General features: G+C 45.2%; 1 protein-coding gene across 2 annotated transcripts in view; it reads right to left on the bottom strand.

Annotated features, from left to right (window-relative positions):
• The window catches only part of ADAMTSL3 (ADAMTS like 3), a 2,432,792-nt gene that overhangs the window by 379,401 nt on the left and 2,030,216 nt on the right, over positions 1-23,175 (bottom strand). For both annotated transcript variants that reach the window (XM_085644288.1, XM_085644289.1), the window contains exon 22: positions 7,044-7,168. In XM_085644288.1, coding sequence (XP_085500414.1) covers positions 7,044-7,168 — 125 coding nt within the window. The remainder of the gene's footprint in view (positions 1-7,043; positions 7,169-23,175) is intronic.

Genomic DNA, 23,175 nt, shown 5'->3' with positions numbered 1-23,175 from the left:
GGCACTAATAATTTCTCTTTTGAGGTTCAGCTCCCATAAAGCAAAAGCTATTCTTCAGCCAGAATCAGAACAGAATCCAGAATTGGTGGTGATTTAAGGTCATTTTGGATCCAGAGTTTGTCTTAAAACAGGAAGTAGTATCTTCTCTGCAGAATATTTATGTTTGTAGGTGAAATGTAATGATAAACAGGATTTGTTGACTTTTAATTCTATCTTGACAACTGTTTCCCAATCATTAAAACCCCCATCATGGAAGCTCCCTAATTTAATGCTTTCCATGGTGAAACAATGCCTTGATTTACATTTATTAATTAGCAAATATACTACGGTCATTGGATTCTCCATGCACCTAACCTTTATTGATTGATATCGATATAATAGACTTGAGGTGAATTCTGCCTGAGTGCCAGAGTCAGATATGGCGCAGTTGGAGAATATACTCTTTGTTTTCGGATAGAGAGTGAGGTGCACCATGAGTGTGACCTGGCTACCATACGCTTGGCCATGTATACCAATAAGTGAGGGGACTATCTGACAGAGAAGGGCCAGGGCAACCTTAGAATGAGTAGAAATTTGTTTCCAGAATTATGGGAAGCCAATGCCGGCGTTCGTATGGCCAAAACTCCTAACAGTTAAAATCCTTTAAATTATAGTTATATTTTTTTTATTTACAAATTGATTTGAGACATCAATATTTCTAATTCTCCTGTTCTTGCTATCAGACCTAAATAATTTTATCCTCAGAAATGGCTTTTGGAAAGAAAGTTCAGGCTTTAAATAGGGATTCATAGGATTCCAATAGGTTGGAATCCCATTTGACAATAACAAAGTGTTTTTGCTGCAGAGATTAATGGAATCACTAGGGGCAGTTTTTGTTTTTGTCTCAAGATTGGGCAGTAAACCTTTGGCCCCATAATATGCATTTATAAAAGAAAATGCATTCTGTCAATAACTTATAGTGCGGGCATTAGCGCCCTTTATATGTCCTCTGTACAAATCGAAAAAGTAAGTATAGCAGACATTTCCTGGGATTTCCCCAAAGTTCCATTTTTTTTTATTTCATGAGGAGATCACTCGTATTTAGAAGACGAGAGTAGCATGCCTTTTCTTTTTATTGTGTATTTCTGTCTGGCTAAACTCAGCTGCTTGTTTAAACTGGGAAATAATTAAAGAGTGCCTGAAAGTGGACACTGGTTCTTCTATATTAAGAGACTCTGAGCTGACCCAGGGCACCCACATTTGTTTGACTCTTCTTGGAATATAGTCAGGTATTATAAGATTTGGGTGAAGTCTGCATTTTTAGAAAGGAGGCAACTGGTTAGGGATTTTGAATGAACTCAAAGTCATCCTTCAGCCACATACTGTCTGACAAAAACGACTCTTATTATGGAACTTTATTTAAACATACCTTCTCCCCAGATGAACAATACCTTTTAACTGGGTTTCGGATGGGCATTGCGCATCATATGCTTTTATCCCCAAATACTGAAATGCCTTATATTTGCCCCGTGCTAAAATTTCCAGACACTCAATCATGCAATGGATTTTTTCCATGTTTTTCACAGCTTATGCACAAAACATATAATAGCACTCCTGAAAAGTGGGACGTGTGTGAGTTGTTGACCTGCATTTTTCTCTCTTTAGTTGTTTTCCACCTTTCTGACATCTTTCATTGTTGGCAATTTTTAATGTCGTGATGAATAGCAAGCAGGATAAACTGCAAATGTATAAAGTTCATACTCTGATTATTTGATAATGGATTATATTGATGAATGCTTGATTTTCGTTTGTGATAAGCTTGTATGTGTAGGTTTATATGGTTAATATTTTATTCAAAATATTAACTGGAGTGAGTGAGTGAATGAACGAGTGAGTGAGAAAATTAGTAATGCACCCAGTACTTCATTCAGTTATTACAACCATCAAAGTTTTCAACAAAACAAACAAATCATCAAAATATCAAAAACAATACACAGACATAAATAGTATTATTGCAAAATACACCGTTATCAGTCGAGGATAAAGACTGTAAGCACCCCCGAAGCAAGAGGAATATAACTAATTTCAAGTATCACTTCCAATACAAACTGTGCAATAGTAATAAAAACGAAATGATAAAAAGATAAAACATGGGTAAAAACAAGTACCTGTATACAATGGTAGCAGCAATATATGGTATCTATCCTCATCGGGGACATGCCCAGGTTTAAAGTGCCAAGTGCTTCAGAATCAATTAACATCCAGTGCCACATTATTTTAACAAAGATCAAACAGATAGCAACATGAATGGCAATATATGGTATCTACCATCATCAGGGACATACCCAGGTTTAAAGTGCCAAGTGCTTCAGAATCAATTAACATCTAGTGCCACATTATTTTAAAAAGATCAAACATATAGCACCATGAATGGCAATATATGGTATCTACCATCATCAGGGACATACCCAGGTTTAAATTGCCAAGTGCTTCGGAATCAATTAACATCTAGTACCACATTAATTCAACAAAGATCAAACAGGAAGCACCATAAGTGGCATCAGAATAAAATAATAATAAATATATATGTCTAAGCTACAATAAAAATGCCATAAGATCAATACAAAAGAAAAAAACAATTCATTATTAAAAGTAGGTGATAAAATAAAGCTCATGAGCATTACACTGGTTTAATTGCAAAAATTGCATTGCGTTTATACCAAACTGCCTCTAGAAATTTACTAACAGCTAAAACAGTTCTGAAGGAGAGATCGGTCTTTAGGATTCTTAGGGCTATTTGATAATATGTAACCCCCAGTTCGCGACAAATGTGAATAATCCACCTTCTGCGAGGGGAAGAATACTCTGGACAGAAGAATAGTAGATGTGATTCCTTTTCGTCACCCTGATTACAAATTGGATAGGTCAATGCTAACTGTGCTATATTCCATTTATGGGTAAATGATCTTATAGGTAGTGTCCCCAGACGAAACCGTGAAAAAAGGCTTTTAGAGAAAGCGGAGGGTATAAAATCCAGGTATTCCTCAAGAAATGGGAGAGATTTAAAATCAAGAAATGTAGTGGTCAGAGATTCTACAGAACTGCTTCTTAGTATACCTTAATTTATAAAGTCCCAAACTGCACCCAGTAAATAAGGATATTGCAGAGTGTGAAATTTACTGGGAGGGGTATTACCGTCCCAACCCTAATTCTGCACTTAGGAATGGGGAATAATATTTATGGAGAAACAAGTCTCAATCTCTCATGTAATGAACCCAATACTACATCGCACTTAGATATTCTGAAGAATGAATCCCATCATTCACTAGAAGTGGGTCATGAGAGCGTTAGTACCCAGGAAGAGGGCCACCTATTGGGGACTTTTCCCATTTGTGAGTGGGTTACCACCTCCTTTGAGGTGTTGGCAGAATATTGATTTTCAGATCTTGCTCTGTGAGTTGTTGACAGCAAACCTCCCCACACACAGAAAGAAAATGCTGGAGGGATCCATTAGATAAGCACAGGATGGAGCAAGTGCCCTTTTGCAAATTTATAGTCATGGTCACTGAGCATCCTCCTGTTTTATCCTGTAACCGTGTAAGTAACTAAAGGATTGTATGTTCTTAGTTGAGGTTGTATGCTTTTCACATTAGACTTTTGGCGGTAAATCTATTTTTGATATGTTTTAAATACGTGAAGCCTTAATCTGTGGAGTGAAGAGCTGTGATGCCAAAAGGAGATTACACTCATTGTTGTGGTAAAATACATGTACATTAAATACAACTCAACTGTGAGAAGACCCAATGGATGGCACCAAGAATGCCCATTGTCAAACACGATACATGGTTAGAAGAAAAGGGAAGTCATGAAAGTACACAAGCATAAAATTGGCATTGATTTCGGTGTCTCAAGTGCGCCTGCTGACTTCCTCCACTTTTTTTCCCCATGCATTCACATTACTTCTGAGGCTTTTACTGTTTTAATTGGGCTGGTATCCATAGTACCCTTTCTCATGGGCCATCTTTCCTGACACCCATAAGAATGGTCTGTAATGGTGTAGGTAGGACATTTAGGACACTGTGGTTTTGCTACTATCAGGTAGAGCAAGGGGACCCAGGGTAAAGACCATAATTCAGATTTAGCATTAAGACTGGAAATAGACTAGACTAGATCTATGATCTTGGAAAATGCTATGTAAGGTGGAACTTCAGTTGTGAAAGAACCAATGACAGGACTAGAAATAGAATGGACTAGGGCAGGAATGTGTGGAAACATGCTGCAGATGGTGATTGTGGATGCTTCAGATAGTCTAAATGGAGCTACAGCAGAATTAGGAATGGTAACCGCATTGTTGGCAATGTGAATTTCTGCTAATGGTAGCTGCTGCTGAAAATGGGAAAACATTACATTAGTTATGTGGCAAGATGCAGAAAAGATGCATTAGGAACAGAAATAGGGGGGTATTATATGAGTACTGGATCTAAGTCAAGAACCCTATATCAAATGGTTTGACACAGTCTAATGGAGAACAGGGCAGGCATGGGGAAAGTGAGTAAACTCAGTATGTCTGTCATCGGGATCTCCTGGCTACTTGACTGTGGTGCTTCTTGAGAGACCCTTAAGTGACTTGTGGTCACTGAAGATCAATACTGATTCTCACAAGCTGTTATTTACTCAGACCAAGAGACACAAATGTAGGGATCTTAGCGGTGACATACTGGTGAGTCTCAGGGCACTGTTTGTGCGGTACTAAGTCCTATGGTTACTGGAAGTGCTAGAGATTTTCAGTGTGTTGGAGATGCAATGTGATGAGCACAGTAGGGATAGGCTTGTAGGTTGTGTCCTGCTATTCTCATAAAGCTACCAAAACGAAGTTCTGCAAATAGTGGGGACTTGAGGACATTATGAGTCTGCCCCAAATCTGAGATTTTGGGGTCTGAAAGTTTGGGGACCATGAATCTTTGATGAACGTGGGGTACATAGGCTCAGCATGAACCAGGGCTGCAAGGCTAGCATTAGGAGGACTTTGTATGAATGACCTTATTCTATGGCTTCAGCTGTCCCACTCACATGCACACTGTCTTTACGCCACCTGCTTTACCTTTCCAAGTTGCTGCTCTCTTCCTAATCCTCTTTGTCACATGCATTTAATTTTCTCCATTCCCTGCAGCTCCATCTTGCACTCTCTCGCTAGACAGAATCAGTTAATTTGTTGCATCCTTTCTCCTACCGGTTTATCTTGAGGCTTTTTGGCCTTACGAGATGCCTGTTGGTATGAATGTCGACGGAGTCAGCTGATAAATTTTTGGTTTGGTACAGCCCATTTGAAGGCATTTGATGTTCCTTTCTGGGGTTACAACAAAGCTTTGCTAGAGCTGTTCATTCTTTGATCCAATAAGTGTGCCACCTTTACATATTTATTAGTCCAGTGTCTTATTGCTATGTTATGAGACTGGAATTTAAAACTGTTGGAGATCTGAATGGAGTTTACTAACACGTTTGGATGGGTTATCTAATGGTGGATTTTAGCATGGCAAAGGAAGGTATTTCTGGTAAAAGAAGAGGCTAAAGCATAATGCCCTCAGCTCAGAAAACTGCAGACCAAATTAACTAACATTAGGATTTGCGATTTCCAATTTCCAATGTTTACTGAATCACAATTTGGAAATCGCAATTCCTAAGGTACTAAGAATTATTTTTTAAAATAGTGATTTCCATTGGGGTTGTAAATCGACCTATGAAGATTAATAAGGTAGGGCGCAATTTGTGACTGACTAGCAATCACAAGGATGGTGGACTGCTGGGATCAGCAGACCCATGTCTGTGATTGCTTTTTAATAGAGCAAACTGTTTTCTTAAATGCAGCCCCTTTCCCTTGAAGGAAAACTGGAGGTAAAAAAAATGAAACATTCAAGGTTAATTTTTAAGAGTAGAGACTGGTCCGTGGGACCACTGTCCGCTCTTAAAAATATTTCTCTTACATTCTTAAAAGGGAACAGGTCCCTTGGGGACCCACTCCCCAATTGCGAGTGGGTTGCCACCTCCTTTAAGGTGTCGGTAAAATATTGATGTTTTGCAACCAGAATTTGGTTGCAAAACATTAATACATACCAATGTGGATCAGTATTTGAAAGGGACGCCCTAAACACATCCCTTCCAAATACCGAATAGCAAACACAAACTGGGATTCGGTAATGAATTATCAATTCACAATTTGGCTTTTGTACATCAAATGAAAAAAATTCTGACTGCAAATGGCTGTTTGTGACCTCATAAAAGCTTTTTACATGTGGCCCTAAGTTTTATATAACCTATTCCTGCACCTAAGTTTACTTCGTTTTGGAGGGTTGCTAGAACTCAGTAATCCCAGGGTTAAGTTTACAGTAGGGTAGGAAGTCAATTGCAAAGATTGTGGGCATACATGCTGCACTTATATGGCACTTAGGTGGATAGATGTAATGATCATTGCCTTACAAAGAGAAAGGTCTATCCATACCGGCGAGGTGTCTTTATAGCTTGGCCAGCTTGTGGTTCAGTAGACTAAAGCATTCATTCCAGGGCCCTGTGTTTACCCTCATGGTCACAGGTTTGAATCCAGGTGAGGTCCACTTAGCTTTTCATCCTTCTCAAGTCAATAAAATGAGTACATTTGAGTTACGTAACAACAAACATCTGTTCTTTCTGCGTCAAAATACCCAATAGGCTTTCATACTTTACAAATACATATTCTATTACTCCAACCACATCACTATAGGTTTTTATCGATGGATCCACCCATTTGTTTTTTAAGTTACACAAAACAACTGATTTACGTATTTGGAGCAGCAATTATTTAAAAAAAAAAACTCTGCTTCATCCATGTTTATCTACCCTATGCTAGACTAACAGGCTACTCCTCCTTTGACCCCACTGTTTACCTCATCTCGAAGCAATTCTCCACCACTAATCAGACCATTTATTGAAACAGGAAAAAAACAATGTATTTCCCAAATTGATTTTAAAGTTATTCAGTTTAACTGTGATTAATGTTTAGAATCTAACATCTGCTTCATGTTCAGCTTTACCTGCGTACAGCAGTGGAGATGTTTCCATGTCTGATCCGAACTCATTAAGTACTGTACATCCGTATACACCTGTGTCTTCTTTGGTGGGGTTCCGAATCTGTAGTTCACCACCCCTCAATGTGAATCTACGAAATATGAATGAAGATGCACATTTTACACAATACCTGGGAAAACATCCATCAACATGAAAATGAATCTTTTTCTTAAGAGAAAGGCAAAACCCTCAGTGGAAAGGAGTTTATTTTACCATTTTTGGGAAGCAGGTGGACTCGGAGCTCACCATCAATCACAGAGACACCATCAAGTATACCTCTTACACTGACCCAGAAGCCACCTTTATGGAACACATGCACTTCAGGCTTCAGACGGACAGTAAAACCACTATCAAAGGCACCTGGCACCCTCAACTACCGGCCCCCAGCACCACGCACCCACTTCAGCAACCTACTGATCGATCTTGCCATACCCCTCGCCATGAGCACCAAAGAATTTATACTCCTAGGTGATCTCAACTTTCATCTCGAAAACCCCACAGACTCTGACTCCATGGACTAGCTCGAAAGTATACCGAAAATCAACCTCACATAGCTCGTACAAGGCCTTACACACTGCACCAGACACACCCTGGACCTCATCTTCTCCTCCAGTGAAAGATTATGAACAGATCACTCCATCTTCCACTTTCACATAACAGGGCCACCAACTACCCCTATTGAGTCCAGCAACACCCTAAGCTGCTGCTGGAAGAAAGTTACAGAAACAGAATGTCTCAATGTACTCCTACTAAAGTACCCAGACCTCACCAACGACCTTATCAATGACACAAACTACACTTCAATAACTGTAAAACCACCTGCACCAATACCTTGGTGCCCCTGAAAAACACCAAACCCAAATGATCCACAAAGAAGCTAATTGGTACAATGCTGACCTCAGCGAATCCAAGAGAATTTGTAAGCAACTTGAAAGGAAACAAGGAACCACCACAAGAAACACCTACAAGGCCGCACTTAGACACTATCACCACCAAGAAAAAGGCTCTGACCCTGAGAATTGAATCTAGCTCCAACAACTGCAAGGAACCTTTTATTAACATAAAGGATTTCACCAATACAACAGCTGCATCTCAACTGTAAACCCCTACACAAGAAGTCTGCAACAACCTCTCCAACTTCTTCCATGAAAACAATAACCAAGATCTACAAGAATTTTTGAAACCCATCGGCCTTCCCAACCTGCTAACCTCATCAAACAAAGACTACCAACTGCCCTCATGCTCCTCTACCTCCCTGCGACTTTCAACATTGTCTCCCATCACACACTCATCGCCAGACTACACATAGTGGGCATACAGGGACCAGCACTCAAATGGACAGCTTCCTTCCTCTCCGAAAAAACACGAGTCAGGCTCCCGCCGTTCACATCAGAACCCAATGACCTTGTCTGTGGAGTCCCACAGGGATCATTATTCAGCCCCACATGTTTCAACACGTACATTGCTCCTCTGGCAAACATCATCAGATCTCATGGAATCAACATCATCTCCTACGCTGACGACACCGTCTCATTTTTTCTCTCTTAGACGCCTCCGTCACCACCAAGACAAACTTCAAACAAAGCATTACCAGCATGCCAATTGGATGAAAGAATTTCCTCAAGCTCAACACAGCCAAAACTAAAGTGCTGATCTTCAGGAATAAAAGCTCACCTTGGAAATCCACCTGGTGGCCCACTTATCTTGGACCCACACCCACTCCAACCGACCTCGCTAGGAACCTAGGGCTCATCCTGGACATCACCCTCACCATGAAGTCCCAGGTCAACGATGTCACCTCCTCATGCTTCTACATCCTCTGCATGTTAAGTACACAAATATTCAAGTAGCTACCACTGGACACCGGATGTACCATCACGCAGGCCCTAATCATAAGCAGACTGGACTACAGCAATGCACTTTACACCCGCATCCCAACCCATCTTCTTCACAGACTTCAAACCATCCAAAGCGCTGCCACTAGACTCGTCCTCGACCCCTGTGTCGAACCCACACACACCACTCCTAAGAGAGCTCCACTGCCTCCCCATCCAGAAGCGCTACCAGTTCAAACTTCTCACACATGAATTTGTGTCACTACACAACACAGGACCTGCATATGTCATTCACTGGCTTCACTACCACCAACCAACTAGACAGCTTCTCTCAGCATCACTCTCACTCGCATACACACACTGCATCTGCAGAAGCAGAAAGGGAAGTCAATCATTTGCCTACCAAGCTGTCAAACCTTGGAATGACCTCCCACAATAAATCAGGGCCTCCTCCTCACTTCTTGAATTCATGGGTGACAAGCAGCGCTTTTCAAATCCACCTTACATACACATGTCCTCTGAAGAGCACAGTCAGTTTTTTGAAAATATCTTAATTTTTGGTTTTAATGTAAAAAACAAAACAATAGACAGACATTATACAGCACCAACGTAGGCATTTCAAACGGATACATAGTGCAAAGTAGCAAGCATGCAAAGCTCCAAAGCATCAAAGACAGAGAAATATCAGAAAGGGGTAGGGGTAATCCTCCCCCGGACAACCACATCATCAATGATTTAGAAAAAGAGTGTCCAACAACAGGGGAGGAAGTGCACTCTGCAGCACACTTGTAGTACACAGATTTACCCTGACATCCCCTTAACAACATCCTAAGTGTCCAGTCGCAGGCCATCATCATCATTTGTCTTGGGCCCCAGATTATAGTACTGCTGCCCAGGGACCAATATCTTGTCAAACTTATGGAGACAATCTCTGCTCAAATAAATGACTCTCACTTCAGCCATGTATATGTCCATACCTGCTTTCCATTCATGCGGTGTGTGGACCTTCTGTGCCTCCCAGTACTTGGCCATGTTTCTCTTCACCACAACCAAACCCAAATTACAGAAAATAAATTGAGCCCTCGAAACATCTATATCAGTTGGTATTTCCAGGAGGATATACTTCGGTTCATTTGGAACTACTGCATCTAGGAAAGCCTGGAGTTCTCGGAGAAACTTAGCCTAGTAAGGTTGTATAAGAAGACAGCCCCAAAGCGTAAGCAGGAAGTCACCTCTAGCCCTGGTACCTCGTAGACAATCCAGGGAAGCCACATTACTCATCCTATGAAGTCAGGCTGGGTCACTGTAAACTCAATGAAGTATCTGAAACTGTATGATCCGGAACCTTGACTTTATTGCAACTTCCCGTGGATGCATCAAGGCTGCCACCCAGTTTGTGTCATCCATCTCTCCATGTCTTTCACCCATTTGTCTCAGAGTCTACCCAGTGTGCACGAGATTGCCTTGTCCTCAAGATCTTCCATAAGTAACCTGCTCTCGAGCAGGGCGTATTCGGGTATATCATCAGCGTCTAACACCTCACCATCCAGGCATAGCAGAGCTGAGCAAACTTTAAGTCCCGCCTGTGATGAAGGTGGTATTCCCGCCTCAGGGAGGGGAACACATAAATTTTTCATGCTCCAATACATCCCCTATTTTGGAGATGCCCATCAAGTCCCAAGGTTCAAACCCTAACAACTTCTCCAGTTCCTCATCATGCGTCCTTCGCACAGTGGTATTTCCCTCGATACCTCAGCCACTGAACACATAGTCCTGGTGAGCTTCCACCAAGCCTCAAACATCATCTGCATCACTAGCAGCAGTCCGCCCAACCCAGCCACGCCATATAGATAATGTAGATGGGAATGCGGCTGTAGCAGGACCCTCTCAAACAAATAGGCTGGGTGATTCCTTGGTGCGAATATCCAATCATTGATTGGCACAAGGTGCACTGTCCAATAATAATCCTGCATATCCTGAAGGGATATTCCCCATTCTAGGAATTTCGCTGCAGGGTCTGGAGCGCCACTTTAGGGGGACCATTATTCCACAGCATCAGCCACACTTCCCTGTCTATTTTGATAAACATTTCCTAGTGGATTTGATAATACGTGTTCTGGAGACTGTAAAGTAGCTCCTTAAAGATAGCGGGCTTCCCCAAAATGGTCAATTGCAGCCCACGCCAGTGCTTTGCATCTCTCTGAAAGGTGATGAAGACCTCCCCAAGGTTGGTGGCGAGACAGAGGTCTATGTCATGGTGTAATTATAGCTTGATGTTTCAGCTCGCAGTCTTCCCGGTGGGACCTCTGGCCCAGAGGGCCCATAAGGTTGAAACACCACTGATTTCCTCAAGTTAATTTTATAACCTGAGTAACTACCAAACGTTTCTATGGTCTGGAAAATGATGGGGATCGTGATTTGAGGCCCTGTGAAATAGAGAAAGATGTCATCCGCGTATAGCGAGATTTTCTCCTCCCATGGACAAGTGTCCAAAACCCGAAAGCCCCGTATGTCAGGGTTAGCGCGGATCATACATGCAAGGTGCAAGGTGTTCCATTGTTAGAGAGAACAGGAGACTAGACTTTCCTAATGTGTCTCCCGCTCAATTGGGATCTTCAGAGAGCGGGCCCCTTTGACTCCTAAAGTGCCCATTGGGGCTTAGTACAACAATACCACCTTTTGCATATATCTGGGGCGAAGCCGATCTTCACCAATACTTGGTGTAGCTAGGGCCAGTGTATAGCATCAAATGCTTTGTCAGCATATAATGAGAGAAAGACATGGGACATCTCCGCACCTCGTACCTCTGCCAGCCAACTGTGCAGTCTTTGCAAGTTGAGCTTAGTGGATCTGCCTGGCATGAAGCCTGATTGGTCCCCATGGATCAGCGGAACAATGACTTTTAAGAGCTTATTCGACAGGATGGTAGCTAGTGCTTCAGCCTCGACATTCAAGAGTGAAATCGGGCAATAAGAATCACAACTAGTTCTAGGCTTGACCTCCGTTTGTATTGCCACTAAAGTTGCACATTGCAAATCATGCTGCAGTGCCTCTATATCCAGCGCTTCACGAAATAGATTGAGGCGATGAGGTCCCAGTATGCCTGCTTACCTTATGAAGAATTCGCCTGGGAGCCCATTGGGTCTCGGAGTTTTCCCAGTTTTGAGCCACGAGATAGCAGCCTGGACCTCGGGAAGGTCTGTTTTCCCTTCAAGATCCACACAATATCCCCCCGGGGATTACTGAGGTCAAAACTGCTGTAAGGAAGTCTCTAATTTGGTCATCACCCGGCACTGGGCGCGCATGATAGAACCCCACATTATAGTGAGCAAACTCCCCCACTATTTGGGTGTCAGTAGTGCACGACTCTCCCGTTGGGCTGTAATGGTTTCCACCCAGCACGCCTCTGCCTCTTTCTTGCTGAGCCATGGCAGCAGCTTTCTTGCCTTATCACCAGTGTCATAAAGACAGTGGTGAGGGGCCAATAGACACTGACTTGCCTCTCCCTGGGCCAAGTCCGGATACTCTGTCCGCAGCACCTCAATTCGCCTGAGGGACTGCGGATCAGGCTAGTCCTGATTTGATGCCTTCAGGGATTGCAGCTGTTCAAGCCCCTATATCTTTTCTACCTTATGCCTCTTTTTCCTAGTAAGTATGTTCTGACCTCGGTCCCAAAGAAATGCTTTATAGGCCTCCCAAAGTATCAAGGCAGACTCCATTGAGCCCTCATTTTCAGAGAAGTATAGTTCTGTATCTCTCGGGCCATGTCCGCATCTCTCAGGTGACAGGCGTTCAACTTCCATCCTGTGGCCCCCACCGTCTCCTTCTCCCGATCGAGATCCAAGAAGAGGGATGATCTGACAGTCCCCGTGCCAGATAGTCTACCCAGATTACCACACCAACCTCACCTGCAGGGGTAAAGACATGACCCAGCCTGGATAAAACCCCATTCACCCCAGAAAAGTATGAGAATCTCCTCGAGGGGGGCACTAGGTGGCGCACCAGCAAGATGGCTGCACTGGTGTGAAGCTCTTGCAAATCGGCGCATTTATCCTTCATATAATCCTGCCCAGATGAAAATATCGGCGCTACGTTCATCGAACTGTTGTGCCCGACGACCCGAGAGCTGATGCTGTGAAAGTTGTGACTCTGCTGCATAGGGCTGCGCTGTTGTCTGCAGTGCCTGCCCATGCTGGTAAGGGATCCCGCTCTGCAGGGAGCTGCTGCTGGGAGGGGCGCGCCACGCAAGCGCCGTGGTTGCCACGAGGCAGCTAGGCCCAGACTCCATGAATCCTGCCGCCAGTGACTGGAGCTACGCGGTGAGTTGGTGCTTCCCTCCTTTAGCGCGACTTTGCAGCCGCTGCCGCCTGTCCCATCAAAGAGTTTAAAGCTGCAGTGACAAGGCACTGCTTTCCACCTATTTAGCCTCTACGCCGGCCCTGGAGGTGGAAGGCGCCATATTCCTTTGGATCGCCCGGGTGGGGGCTCGGCCACAGGCGGCAACGCGCGGCGCAGCCTTCCTGCTCAATGCACCACAAACTAGTATCTATGGCGGGATAAACACCCCAAACCCACACTCACGGGGTACAACAGAGCTTACCGATCCACCAGCACAGGAGAGACCTTAATGGCGGTGTTGACCTCATTGTAGGCCGCAGTTCGGCAGGCAATACTCACGGGTGCCTGGAGCGAGCTGTCTTGGCCCGAGTACTCCTCCTCTTACAACCTGCTGAGACTGAGAGGCTGTTCGCATTAAATGGGCACAGATGTCAATGCGAGACCCATTTCTTAAAGGCTGATCGCCCCTTGCCATACTCCCTGGAAGTGGGGGTGATCTGCTATTTCCCTACAACACCCAGCAGTGCAGTGCTTGTGCCGTCCCCTATGGTGTTGCCTCGCAGTGCTGCCTCTACTCTGTGTGGACAGAGAGAGGCCTATCTTCTGGCTGGTGCTTGCTGTCCGAGGCGCCGAGATACTGCGATCCCTGCGAAGGCGGACTGGTGTATAGGTGCAACTGAGTGCTTGTAGTGATCGCAGGAAAACACACTACCGTGCAAGTGGCAGTGCTCCCGCCAATACCTGTCAGAGACACCCCTTGAGCACTGGCGCCTCTTGGTCCCTGTGCGTGGGAGCTCGGGGACTCGCATCTTCCATCTAGCATGAGACGCACTACTGTATTGCACAAATCATGGGGAAGCCCTACGCAAAGCAACTGAGGCTGACATTTGACGACAAAAAGAGCGCCCCGTTACATCAGGAGGAGTCTGTGGGAGGCAATGAAAGGCCGGCTCAACAATCGTCCTCATCTTTCGATGAGGACATGAAAGCTATACTGCTGGAGGTTCGGCAGGGACTCACCGCGATTTCAGACAAAATAGACGCCATGACCTCGCACATGGATGCCATAGTCCACAAATTAGATAACCACGAAGAGCGCTTAAAGGAGTCAGAACGCCGTATCTCAGATGCAATAGATGCTACAACTCATATCCATATGTGACACAATTGGACATAGTCTTAAAAATTATTGCAGCGAGAAATGAAGATATTGAAGCGAGAAGCAGGTGCAATAATATATGCATACTTGGCATCCCGCAAAGTACAAACACTGGCCAAATGGAAGACTATTTAGAGAAAATGTTGCTGGCCATGATTGCTGCTGAAGCCCTCTCTCCCCATTTTATTGTCGAGCGGGCTCACCGCTCATGAGGTCCCTGGCCCCCTCCGGGAGGCACACCCAGACCCATCATAGCGAGGCTCTTGAATTACAGGGATCGGGATGTTGCCTTAAAGGTGGCCAGGGAAAAAAAACAGCTCAGTTTCGAGGGTAACTCGTTCACCATTTATCCTGACTTTACGGCCACTGTGCAGGAAGACTGACGTAAGTTTCTCCCTGTCAAGCAAAGCTGAGACAAGACCCAAATTGATCATGTGTTACTATATCCAGCCCGCCTGAGAATCATGCACCAGGGCAATCAGATGTTCTTCACTGAATCACAACAGATAGAAGAATTCTTGAATCGCCTCAAATGGCAGAATCGCACATCTACTACACCGGATGCCTCCTGCAGATCAACCTCGCCGACTGCAGAATGACCCACCAGACACAGCGGAAGAAATGTGATTCCCGTGAGGCCTGAGACATAGAGATGTCGTATTGTCTTAGGCCTAATGACTCTTGCGCCTGAGGCGATGGACCGCTGCTCTCTGCAGAACAGTTGAATGATACTCTGGGCAAATAAAACAACATAAGCTGAGTACCCCCACCCTCTTAGAGGCCATTGTTACCACCCCGTTGAATCTTTGAGGGTGGGGTGTGTCCGTGCATGACCCTAGGAGATCTCCCCAGAGGGCATTTCCCCCTTTCTGAATTACACTGCACTGTAATGTGCTGCCTGTTAACTGGTTATTTGGGAGTTGGGGTGGGGGGTGGTATAGAGATATCTGGCATGATTGGGATGCTTCAGTGGGTGGGGGAGGTAGGGGTTTTGTTTTAATGTTTATGGATCTTTGTATGATACAGCACGACAAACAAAAATATGGATCTTATACTGTTGACTTCACACACGACACAGGTCTACACCGTTCTCCTCCACACACCAATGGTGCTAATGGCTGACTTGATAGTTAATCAAAACTTAAGAATCATCACTTGGAATGTTCGGGGGCTTGGTGACTCACGGAAATGCCGCCAGATACTGACATACTTAGATCGGCATCAGATACAAATCGCCCTGTTCCAAGAAACACATATTAACCAACTGCACCCCACCACCTTCGCTACCAAATGGGCAGATCACAGGATATTCTCATCATACTCCTCTTACGCCAGAGGAACGGCCATACTTGTTAAGAAACGGACTCCATTTGCTCTAGCAGGCTCACACATAGATCACAATGGGCGATACTCAATTGCATGGGGGTGCTTGGGCACAGATTCTGTCACATTGGTTTGCTGCTATGGCCCTAATGTGGATACCCTGAATTTTTTACCGTGCTGTGGGATACAATTGTAGAAATAAGTTCTACCCACATCATATGGGGAGGAGACTTCAACGTTGCCCTAAATCCAGGTCCAGCGTGGCACCACATCATTATAACAGATCATGCAACATCCTACAGGGAATTAGGACAAATAAAGATCTGCTCAACGCTTAGCGCCACCTTCATCCCTTTGCATCGTAGGTTACACACTTCACAAAGCAAGCTGCATCTTGGGCGCGCTTCGATTACTGCTTAATGTCCCGAGGGCTGGGCCATTGATAAAAGACGTCTCGCATTTGGCCAGAGCATATTCCGATCATTCCCCTGTCAAACTTACACTTGCCCTTCCTGGGTACAATTTACCACGCAGTAGTCGGAGGTTACAACCCTCTACATTATTAGACACGGTATTTCATAGCGAATTGGGAGAGGAAATTAAATATTTCTTTCAAAGAAATAGAGGTTCTGTGAATAGTGTGGAAACAATTTGGGAGGCGTTTAAGGTGATGATTCGGGGTTTTTGTATCTCAAAAAGCTCAGGGGTACTTCGTGATATACAGGGCACTCTGCGGAAGAGGAGCTTAAGACTCTGGAGACACAAATGACTGTGGGGAGTACACCACAACAGCAACTCATGAAACAAAATTTAGGGGGAAGTATTGGGTGACCCGCAGGTATGGCGAAGGGGAGAGACCTGGGAAGGCCCTAGCTGAGACAATACGGCGACCACGTTTCTCTAACTATGTACTGGAGATCTCTGGGCCTGGAGATGTAGTGCAATGCGATACCGCAGACATACTATCCATCTTTACTGCTCACTACTCCACACTTCACAGCGGAGAGACCATTTTGAGCTAGACAGCTTCTTGGGTGAAGTAGCGCTTGGTTGGTTAGATGACTCACAAAGGGAATTCCTCTTTGCCCCCTTTAAACTCGACAAAATTCGGGAAGCCATCATGCAGATGAAGTCCGGAAAGGCCCCTGGCCTGGATGGACTGCCTGCTGAATTTTATAAAACTTAGATAGATCTGATGGCTCCAATACTTAAAGAGATCTATGAGGATACACTTGAGACTGGCACACTCCCCCTCTCTATGATAGAGGCACTTATTACCTCACTTCTCAAACCTGGAAAGTCACCACTTCAATGTGATTCATATAGGCCTCTGTCCCTAATTAACTGCAATACACAGATTTTGGCCAAGGTTATTGCGAACCATCTAGACCTGCTAATGGAAAAGCTTGTCCTACCTAACCAGGCGGGCTTTGTGCCGGGAAGATCTACCACACACAATCTTCGTACGCTTTTTTCTACTCTGCAAAACGTCGCTCCTGAACTGCCACTGGCGGCATTTTTTTTAGACGCCACTAAGACATTTGACTCTGTCGAGTGGGATTATCTCCTCGGAGTGCTACAGCGCATGGACTTTCCTCCCCTATTTGTTTCCTGGATATGGCTGCTATATCAGCTCCTGACGGCAAAGGTCCTAATTAATGGGTATATATCTGACGCGTTCCCCCATATCCAGAGGTACCCGGCAGGGGTGTCCACTATCTCCCCTGCTGTTGTCCCTCGCCATCGAGCCCTTAGCGGCTCTGTTGTGGCAGCTTCACCAGGATAAGGCACTACGCTGCAGTCTCCGACAGATCCTCATATCTTTATATGCGGATGACATTACCCTATGTCAAGGATCGGCAACACAACCTTAACCCACTCTTACGAGAATTTATTGTATTTGGGAAACTGTCTGGGGTGCATATCAATTTGGGGAAGTCGCAAATCTTTCCTCTCATGCCTGCGGAGACTCGATTCCCCCTGGATTTTCCATTGGAATGATGAGATGGCGACCTACGCTATCTGGGGATCCGTATCTCGGGGAATAGAGAGGAGCTGATGTGCCTCAACTATGGTGTTGCCATGGACCGTATTACAGGATGTGAAAAGCCAAGTCCTGGGCACACGTTTAAAGAGTAAAAACAATGTTTGTTGATGTTCTGAGCATTTAAAGTCCACTCAAATAGTAAATGTTTATATTTTAATCTCAATCAATCGTCGATGTCTTTGGGAATCACTCCGCCGGTGATAATTCCAACCCGGCTGGTCTGGTTAAAAGAAAGTGATAGTGAATTCCAAAATGCTGGCAGGGAAGCTGCAAAAAAACGAAGATCCCACAAGTGAGTAACTGAGTATCCGTAGGTCGGTGGGTAAACGTCTCAAACGGATCTTGAGTAACAAGGGAAACCTTTGGGATGAAAGTGGGAAAGCTCCAGGGTGGCGGAGATCCAGAAAGTGAGTGCATGCAACCTCTGGAAGGGCGGGTCTGCCAACACTAAGGGATCTTGAGAGGGAACGTAGTACGGCGTGCAGGCACTGCTTTGTCTCTGTTCCGGAGCTTCCCTGCCAGCATTTTGGAATTCACTATCACTTTCTTTTAACCAGACCAGCCGGGTCGGAATTATCACCGGCGGAGCGATTCCCCAAAGACATCGACGCTTCCTTTTACAGCCCTGAAGAAGTCACGGGATACTTCCCATTGTGAGGAAACACGTGTTGGCTGGTTGTCCTTTTGTGATTGAGATTAAACTATAAATATTTACTATTTGAGTTGATTTTAAATGACAACTCTTCAAATGCTCAGAACATCAACAAACATTGCTTTACTCTATAAATGTGTGCCCACGACTTGGCTTTTCAGTAACTTGTGCGTGTTTACACCCACACACATATTGGGGTTATAGGGTAATTCCTCCGACCTGGTAGCACCGTGTCACACCCACACTACAAATACCATACGCACATACAGCAAGGCACCACACTTCCTGGCACATCCAAAACCCTACTTTCAGACAACCCTGTATTACAGGATGTGTCACTCGCTGGATCTCATTGCCGCTTCCCAGGGCAGGGCGAGCCACCTTGATTAAAATGGTGGTGCTCCCGCAATTATTGTACTTATTTTTAAACATCCCATATGACCCTGGTCGATACTTTTTAAAGACACTCTGGTCAGAAATGATCCGATTGACATGGGGAGGCAAACAGCCACAACTGCAATGGAATATGCTCACGCAGCCCTATGCACAGGGAGGCTTTGATGTTCCAGATTTTGAGCCATATTATACAAGCGCACAAGCATATTATGCATCATACTGGTTCCATCCCCCTAGGTATATGCAGCAGATTGCAGTGGAGCATTCGCTAGCAGACCCTACCCCCCTGGATGGCATGCTATACGCGACCCTTCGCACACGCAACGTGGCACCCACCACAGTCACGGGCACGGTTGACGCCTGGAGTCGCATCACGGTCCTCCTTCAATGCCCTATACTATATTCACCACTGCTTCCGCTTTACTACCATCCCCGCATGCCATTGCTTCAAGAAACAGGGTTCCATAGATTCTGTGAGTGCACTAAAATCACAACCTATCTCTATCACAATGGAACATTCCGTACATCCAACCCCATCTTTTAAGAGATACAACCCTCTCCTTTGGACATATTTCTTTATGTCCGGCTGCATCAGGGCATACACTCTGTTACTACGGAGTTTCCTCAAGAACCCCACAACCTAGCTCCCTTACACATGATGCTCAGTACTTCGCCGGGACACTTGGTCTCCAAGCTTTATCATGCTATCCGCACTCACCAGAAGGAATCTCTCACCTCCTCCCACACGCAATGGAATTTGGACCTGGGGTATGAACTGACGGATGAACAATGGATATATTGCTGTCTCCAAACAGTGCAAATATCTGCTAGTGGCAGATTACGCATAACGTACTATAAATTCCTGCAGCGCCTATATTACACCCCTGTCAACATTTTCCGTTTAAAGTTAAAAGACACACACAGGTGAAAGCGATGTGGAGGGGCAGGAGCTGGGTTCCTGCACCTGTCTTGGGAGTGTTCACGAGTGAATGAGTATTGGGCACAGGTGTTTGATGCTTTGGAACAGATGACATCCATCTCTATTGAGCGCACACCCATGACAGCTCTTCTGGGATACACCAAACTCACCCCCAAATCATGTCGCTGATACCTTACCATTGCCCTGTTGCTAGCTAAACGCAGAGTGGCTTGTAGATGGGGTAGGGTGCGGGCGCCTAAGTTTAAGGAATGGCTTAATGACTTAATATATTGCCAGGAACAACTGACTATTTATGCCGAAACACTTCCACAAGCCTCGAGGCCTCGAGATATATGGGACCCTCTTCAGTGTTACCTCTTAGCACAAACGTCAGTGGCCTCGACTGACATCCCGGAGATACTGGTGCCATAACATACTTCCCATTATACGAGAGTAGTAACATGATGCATACTCCTGCTAAACAGACCGCTCTATCTAACCTCCTTACTGTAACAAGTCTACGGACGTGCTACATTATATATTCCACAACTACTATGGCAACGCGCTCAGGTCACACTGTGCCTATATGTAGGTATGCCGAATATACTGCAATCCATGTTTTCTCATATGACCTGTTCTCATATGTGACAGGTAATCAACATGCATAGAAAATATCGAGATCTGGACTAATGCTTACTCATATGGCACAATTTATTCATGTTGTGTGAAGTTGACATTGCTTCTATTTCACCCTGATATGTCTGCTGTGGTATGTCAATGATTGTATTGCATCATCTTCCATGTTTGAAAATCAATAAAAATGTACTTAAAAAAAAAAAGTATGAGTATCCCCTCCCATTCGGGTAACGCCGCCTCCAATTGCTTTGCAAAAAGCGCCACAGCCATAGCACGGGTCCAAGTAGCCGTCTGTCTAGAGCAGTCCAAATCAGGTGCTATGACATTGTTGAAGTCCCCTCCTATGATATGAACAGCTGAAGTTGCCTATATAAGGATGGAGGCCACCTGCTCTAATGTGTTCATATACATTAATCAGAGTTTTACCCGTCCTTCCCCAAATCCCCTTAACCCCCACGTAGGTGCCATTTGGATCTATCCATGCTCAGGTAATCTGGAATGGAGGAATTTTCCTTATGAGTATAGCCACCCCTCTGGACCCAGAGGTAAATCCCACATCTGCCAATGTGGTGTATGGCCCCCTATTAAGAAAGGGGCAGCATCACCCACGTAAGTGCATTTCTTGAAGTAGGACCACATTGGGCAGAACTCTGCGTATGTTTCTGCGTCACCAATCCCAACTTCACCTTGTTGCCCAGTCTGTTAACAATTCAGGACAATATTGAAAACTGTGTGTCACTCGTCAACCTACTCTGCGTCATGGATACTATGATAAATGTAAATTGAAGGATGTCTCACCATAGGGCTGCACTCTATGGTACTGTGTCTGCCTCTCCCAACAAGTAACATATCTAAAGGGCAACAAACCCCAACATATTACCCACATCTTCCACCCCACCTTCCACCAGTCCCCGCAAGACAATATCCCCTGCAAACAAAACAAAACTACACTCAGGCAAGATCTGAGGGGTCTGACGTCCACCCACTTTGCCCCAACTAAACACTACAAAACTAAAGTGTAACCTGCAATCAGGTTGTGCCTTTCCTACTAGATACCACACACACCAAACAGAATGGAGGAGACCCTAAACCGAGCTGCAATCACAAACCAATCATTGTACCTCCATTGTCTGTCCAGTGTCGCCCTATGGAGGCCCTACCAAATCCCGCCTGAATTAAGTGTCCACAGAATCATCAATTTCACTGTGTACCATTACCCCCTGTCTCTGGGGTCCTTCCCCAACCCACCCTACCTGCTCTTATCTCTTTCATATGGGAGACCAAAGCTTCGGCCTGGCCCCAGACCACCTCATTCAGCAGCCTCCTGAGGCTGTCCCTGCACTGTTCGAAGCTGGGGCCACTCTTCAGCCATTGCCAAGCTTCCTCAGGCATTAAGAAGATGTAGGCCTATTCTTGAAACATCATGTTCAGCTTGGCTGTGAAAAGTAGCATGTAGGACAACTTCTTGAACCTCAGCCTGGCATTTATAGCATCAAACGTCTTTCTCTGTTTCTGCACCACCCTGCAATAGTCCTGAAACAACATTATGTTGGCCTTCCTAAGGATCGTATCCCGGTCCCGAAAGTTCAGATAATATCTGAATATTGGGCATGGCCAACCACAGAGCACCTTGTGTGCCCTCTCAATGACTAAGCAGCTAGAGAAGTTTGTGACAGTAAAAGCGGAGCCATTGACCCAGGAAGTCCACCATATTGCTTCCTTCGACCCCCTCCAGGAATCCCACCAGTCTAAAATGATTTCTCCTTGCTTGGTTTTCAGCATCATCCATCTTCCATATGAGTTCTTTGTTGATCACCTTCACTTCCACTAGCTCCTTCCCAAGAGTATGTGATGTATCCTCTAGTTCAGATACTCTATCCTCGGCAGCTGCCACATAGTCTGCAACATTGTGGAGATCCTGCCTTAAAAGAGACTCCTCTTCCCAGACTTTGTCTATCCTGGATTCTAGAGCCATCCTAGAGGTTTGAATTGCCGCCAAATGTCTGGCAAAGATAGGGTCATCTGGGGGAGGAGGGATCCACTGCATTGCTGTAACAATCAATCTTACCCTGCTGAGGTGGTTTGGGTTCTATGTCTTTGGTCACAGTTAAAAGATGAGTTGCACTCACTGCGGTAGTCATGATATCCACCATTCAGCAAGGTTGGGGAAGAATTGTGTGGGTGGCTTCGTGCGGCACTGCCTCCTGAGCACCCATGCCTAGCCACACCCACCTGGTGACGATCTTCAAGGGCCCCTCGTGCAGATGCAAGAGGGACCGGAAAAGAGCCACTTGCCGAGTATCCACTCTGCAAGTAATGGGGCTCCCAGAAAAAACTCCCTGGTTAGAACCTCAGCCAGGTTTAGGGGAAGGAGAAGCAGGCTGGTACCCCTGCATCCATGTAGCTGCCCCATCTCGGTTCACTCTCCAGGGTCCTGGACCTGATGCCTGTACAAGGGGGAGGTGGGGGCAGTGTTGCCCAATATCCTGCAACCATTCCCCAGGTCACAGGGGAGGGAAGGAGAAGAGGAAAACAGCAGTACTCCCTTTCTCTGCTTCTGTAATGCAATGAGTGGTGTTGGTGCCCCTGCACAGATATCTCCCAAGGCCAGGCCAGCACTGCCACTCCTGGAGCCGCCAGTTTGGATTGATCCCACTCCATTCACAGGCTAACAACTATCACAGCTTTTATCCCACCTCTAGTGCCTCCCCCAGGGCCAAGCCTCGCTCCTTCACACCGGGGTTTGCCATGTCATTAGAGAACTGCTTCACTCTCCCACCAACTCCAGAAGCA

This window comes from Triturus cristatus, chromosome 3_1 (assembly GCF_964204655.1).
Source record: "Triturus cristatus chromosome 3_1, aTriCri1.1, whole genome shotgun sequence".
In the NCBI taxonomy this organism is placed as follows: domain Eukaryota; kingdom Metazoa; phylum Chordata; class Amphibia; order Caudata; family Salamandridae; genus Triturus; species Triturus cristatus.
This window is presented reverse-complemented; position numbering and strand designations above follow the sequence as displayed.